This window comes from Meleagris gallopavo, chromosome 3 (genome assembly GCF_000146605.3).
Source record: "Meleagris gallopavo isolate NT-WF06-2002-E0010 breed Aviagen turkey brand Nicholas breeding stock chromosome 3, Turkey_5.1, whole genome shotgun sequence".
Classification (NCBI taxonomy): Eukaryota; Metazoa; Chordata; class Aves; order Galliformes; family Phasianidae; genus Meleagris; species Meleagris gallopavo.
Window position 1 is genome coordinate 80,660,988 of NC_015013.2, and position 5,025 is coordinate 80,666,012.

At 37.8% G+C, this 5,025-nt stretch overlaps 1 protein-coding gene across 1 annotated transcript in view; it reads left to right on the forward strand.

Moving 5' to 3' along the window:
* MAL2 (mal, T cell differentiation protein 2) overlaps nt 1-4,129 on the forward strand; it is a 21,978-nt gene extending 17,849 nt beyond the window's left edge. Inside the window, exon 4 of the mRNA XM_031552973.1 lies at nt 867-4,129. Within this exon, the coding sequence (XP_031408833.1) occupies nt 867-938 (72 nt within the window). The 3' untranslated portion in view covers nt 939-4,129. The remainder of the gene's footprint in view (nt 1-866) is intronic.
* Nucleotides 4,130-5,025: the final 896 nt, after the last annotated feature.

Genomic DNA, 5,025 nt, shown 5'->3' on the forward strand with positions numbered 1-5,025 from the left:
AAAAAAAAAACAAGATAAAGCTTTGCTAACATTTTTATTTTTTTTAAATTATTTTAAAGTGGCTTTCTAGTTGTGTATACTGCAATTAAAAAGTATCTTTTGCTTTTACGAATAATAGTTCTGGGATCTATTCAAAATTTATTTGTCAAATTAATGCTTGTGTGGAAGCAAGGTTGTTATCACTGGATCGAATCTATATATTCTAATAGAAAGTGTCCATGATCAGTACTGGACAATATGAGAAACTATTGTTTCCAGCAACTCAGTTTTTAACTTCTTTCTTCTTGTTTATATAACATATTCACTTTTGCCATGGCATGAACTGCAATTCTTATCTGTTCAATTTCTTGAGCTGTAGCAGCTTCCTGACGTTTCTCAATAATCTCCTGTCATGTCTTTTTTTCTGACTGAAGAGGCCCAACTTCAATCTGTTTCTTTCTTTCTGCAAGTAAAGAGCTCTACTGTTTAGAGGGACGTCTCTTTCATTGTTTGCCAGTAAAGGCATTCATCTGGATACTTTCTAATCAAACACTAATCTTAGGTTATCAGTCTAGATAAGAGAAAACTGAAATATCAGATGGAAGTACATGTGATTAATTTCTACAGTAACCCACAAACGTGTTCTGTTTATCCTATTTCAAAATATCTTCAGCAACTAGCAACTAAGTTAAAAACAATAATGTGGGATTAAAACAGAGTTTATGAGAGAGTTTCGGAGCATCCCAGAGTTATCTTTACCATTGGGGAGGTATCTTTTGAGTCATTTGTGGTATATGAATTTCAAATAGAAAAAAAAAAAAAAAGTAGAGCAATATAATGTGTGATTCACTTTTTTTCTTTTTCTTTTCTTCCTGCTCTTCCTTTAGATTTTTGCCTTTGCCACAGCTATTTGTTATGGTTTCAGCACAGCCCTGGCATTGAGGAGATGGAAGCTATAGCAGTTGAAGAAACTTTGATTCCTCCACTTCAGATCAAATTAAGTACTACTTGTCTGTTTTACTGTAATGTAATTCTAAAAAGACTTTTTGCTTAAAATTTGTTTCCAAGTGCTGAAATGCAAATAACCCTTAATCAGGATTTATTTAAAAGAAGACAAGTTTCTGTCTCTTCGTTTTTTTATTTTTTACTTTCATTGGGAACTCCTTATAAACGTTATTTGCTGAATTGTAATCCAGAGGTCAGAGATAAACATATGTTACTAGCAGATAACTGAATTCTGGTACTAAACCAGAAGAACAGGAAGAAAACTGAAACTAAACAGACGTGTTATCTGCATAGGCAGCTAAAAAAGCTACCCCCCTTGTTAAGTCCTGGGATTGGGCTCTACGTGTGCTGCAGCATTACAGTGTGTTCCACACGGGTGGGGCCTCGAGGCTCTTTATAGAGTCACTGATCTTGTGTGTGCTGCTCTTTGCATGATCAGAGTCCAGTCTGACTGTGATATCAGCTTAGTACGTGTTATTAACTTTGTACAGAGAAAATATTTTAAATATCCATCCAGTGCAATCTTTCATTGTTGTTTTACAACCATATTCAGCTATGGTGATCTGATCATTCCAGCTTATTGTATTCTTTAGTAGATGGAAGATGTCTGGGATTGTCAAACAGTAAGTAGTTGATTAGTTTTAGAAAATCAGCTCAATCAGATCTATTTATATGCAAAACAAACAGTGCATTTGTGTGGTGTCTGTATATAAGTGGCATAAATTTGACAGGAATATTTACACTGTTTTACTTTGTGGAAATACAGCTTTGTTTTTGTAACTTAAGTGCTGCTTTTGTTACTTACTATGTGAATCAACATCATTTGAATGGAATGTTACCAGATAGTGACTATTGTCTGACCTCAATTCTTGCAGTGCAGTATTTGGTACATCCTGATTTTGGGTTGTGTTGTAAAGGTGTTTTTATTTGGACAGATGCCTATGCAACACCTTTCTGAAAGCAGTGAAATGCAAAGCAGTCCGCTCATTACAGAGTTGGCTTTTGGCAGAAAGGAAGGTTAATTGAATATTCCAGTTGTGTAATGACACAATTATAAATACAAAATTAAATAGGGCATTGTGCCCTGCTCCTTAACAACTCTTGTCGCTAGTGCCAAATTGATAATCTGGGAGCATAAAAGTTCCCTGTCATTCACAGAACTTTTTGCTCACTGCTTCTTGCCGTTGCACCTTACACTTCTGCAGAGTCTGCACCTTAGAATTCTACAGAGAACAGTGATGGTTGGGTGAGGGAAGACATGATGTTCCTCATTCCCAGACCTGCTCTTTCTCCTTGATCCAACCAACATGAGTGCCTGTTATGGAGGGTACTTGCCAAATTTGTCAGGAACAAGGATCTCTGAGAGGTGCCAACCTTATGGAGTCCTTCAGTCCCTGCTGACCCAGCACAGAGGTTTTTATCAGTGACACAGCAGTGAGTGGCAGCCTTTCCAACTTCTGGAACCACTCAGTCCTGAATTACTGCAATGGGATTTTTTTATATATTTTGTTTTCTGAAATTTTTGTCTTACAAAGATTTTGTACTCTGCTTGATTTTTTTATTTTTTTTTTCCTAATCCTTTACTTGCATTGGAACTTGTTTTGTGAATGTTTTATCTAGAGCCATATACTTTAAAAAAATATTTCATATTGTATAAAATATGTACAGTAACACTGGAGTATATGGCTGAAAATGTTTAACAGACTTACCTAAGCAGCATTAAAGTTACTTAAAATGTTTATGGTGGCAGTCTGGTTATTAATCCTCTGTTTGGAAGATAGCAAAAAATTATGTGGCAAGAGAGATTTTATGGAATCTCAGAATCGTTTGAGTTGGAAGAGACTCCTGAAGGCCATCTAGTCCAACTGCCCTGGAGTCAACAAGGGCACCTACAGCAGGCTGCTCAGAGCCACATCCAGCTCTTTCTTCTGAAAGATTACTTGTGAGTACAAATATACACCCATGCAAATTCATATATATGTGCTTATGTGTGCACAAAGATAATGCATTTCATTATCGTGCAGAAAATGAACTTCCAGGGCACATTTAAAAATAGGTGCTCTTGATGCCTCACGTAGAAAATTAAGCCTAAGGTTTCTTAAGAAGGCACAGTTTCATTAGTGTTAGATTTGTTTAGTGATCTGCACAAATGTTAGTGAGGAGAAGTGCAAGGTCAGCTTCAACAACACTGTAAATAGGCACAGCACTTTGGTATGGTTACTTCCTCACCCTGCAGCCTAGATGTGTACTGCACACTACAGAGTATGCATGCCACAGCCCCTGCAACCAACTGGGATGATGAGGGAGAAATCTTAGTTTTTTTGCCTGTTTAAACTTACAGAAAAGGAATGACATGTGACGTCAGTTAAAAAGCTGACCAAGTTTAGTAGGTCTTTGGTCGGAGTTCAAACCTGAGGTGTAAAGATGATTAGTGGGTTTGGTTTAAATCTCTTAATCTACTTACAAAGCCCAGATAGCAAAGTGCAGGTAGAATAGCTTGGGAACTATTTGCATAGTGAGAAAAGGCTAAACTTTCCTTCTTAACTATTAAAGACAAACAAAGGGCAGAGAAGAAATAAAGGTAAGAGCTACGGTAATGAAGAGGTGGCTTTCATGGCTAACGAGGGCATAAATGTTCTGCTAGTATGCAAGGAATCTTAATGGTCTTTTAGGAAAACCAAAGGAAAGATACACCAGAACAAGGAAGCAGTTGCATTCTTAGGAGGAAAAACAAACAAACAAAAAAACCCTGACCCAGCAACCAGTAATTAATTTGATATTACCTTATACATAACTAATATGACAGGGGTGACTCGCAAATAGTACGTGTGTGCATGCTGCAAAGTCTTTACGCAAATACTTAGGAGAGTAACACAACTATTGCGATAGTTACTACAGGTGTGGGCTGATTCTTACACATATCATTCTTTTCTCTTAAATGTTCAGAAATACCCCCAAGCCTATGACTGGTGACACTGAAGAACACAAGCTTATGTCTTCAAAGAATGGAAGGGGCTGGGAAGAAGATAGGGATATTTACTGTTACAGTAAATTCAAGGTGAAAGGAATGAGGCTACAGATGCCGAACGGTGCTTTCATCAGATGTCTCTATCTAATGTGAAGCTACAGTGCAGGAGAATCGAAGGTACCTACTCTTCTAGAATCAGAAAATATTTCATAATATTTAATGTTATTTTGTATATCAGTGTTCAGTAGCTGCTGGTAAATAAGCAGTCACTGAGGAGAGACAGCTTGCAAGGGATGCAAGGAGAAGCAATAGTTCACTGGGTATTGCTGAAGAGAAATGAAAGAACACAGTTTACAAAGCCGAAACTTTGCTCAGACGCATTCAGCAAATGATGCACAGAGGGTGCTTCACAGAACTCCTAACTCTACTGATTTCCTGAATTATCTGCAAATAACTTGAAGTTCCTACAGTGACAACTGATACGTACAGGATCAGTCTATTTGTGATTTCTCACACCTGTGTATGTGGATTAAAACCTATGAAGTGAATAAAGTTTAGCTGCTTTAAAACACTGCTTAAAAATGCAGCTGTAAAAACACATCTGTAGAAAGTGAAAGAGTCAGAACCAGACAGAGATTGTGCAGATCTGTGTCCTCCATAAACTGTTAAAGAAAAACACTGACAAATCACTAAGTGAATGTCTTGTTAGCTTCAAGAAAAAAACATCTCACAGTGCTGACTCCCATTATGCTTACTCTCATATACACGTATATTTGCAATTGCTTTATAACTTTAACAAATGTTGAAATTCCTAGAATCACAGAATGGCCAGAGTTGGAAGGGACCTCAAGGATCACGAAGCTCCAACCCCCTGCCTCAGGCAAGGCCACCAACCTCCATGTTTAATACTAGCCTAGGCTGCCCAGGGCCCCATCCAACCTGGCCTTGAACACCTGCAGGCACGGGGCATCCACAACCTGTTTGGTCAGCCTGTTCCAGCATCTTATCACTCTCTCTGTGAAGAACTTCCCCCTGTATCCAACCTAAATCTTCCGCAACTTAAAACCATTTCC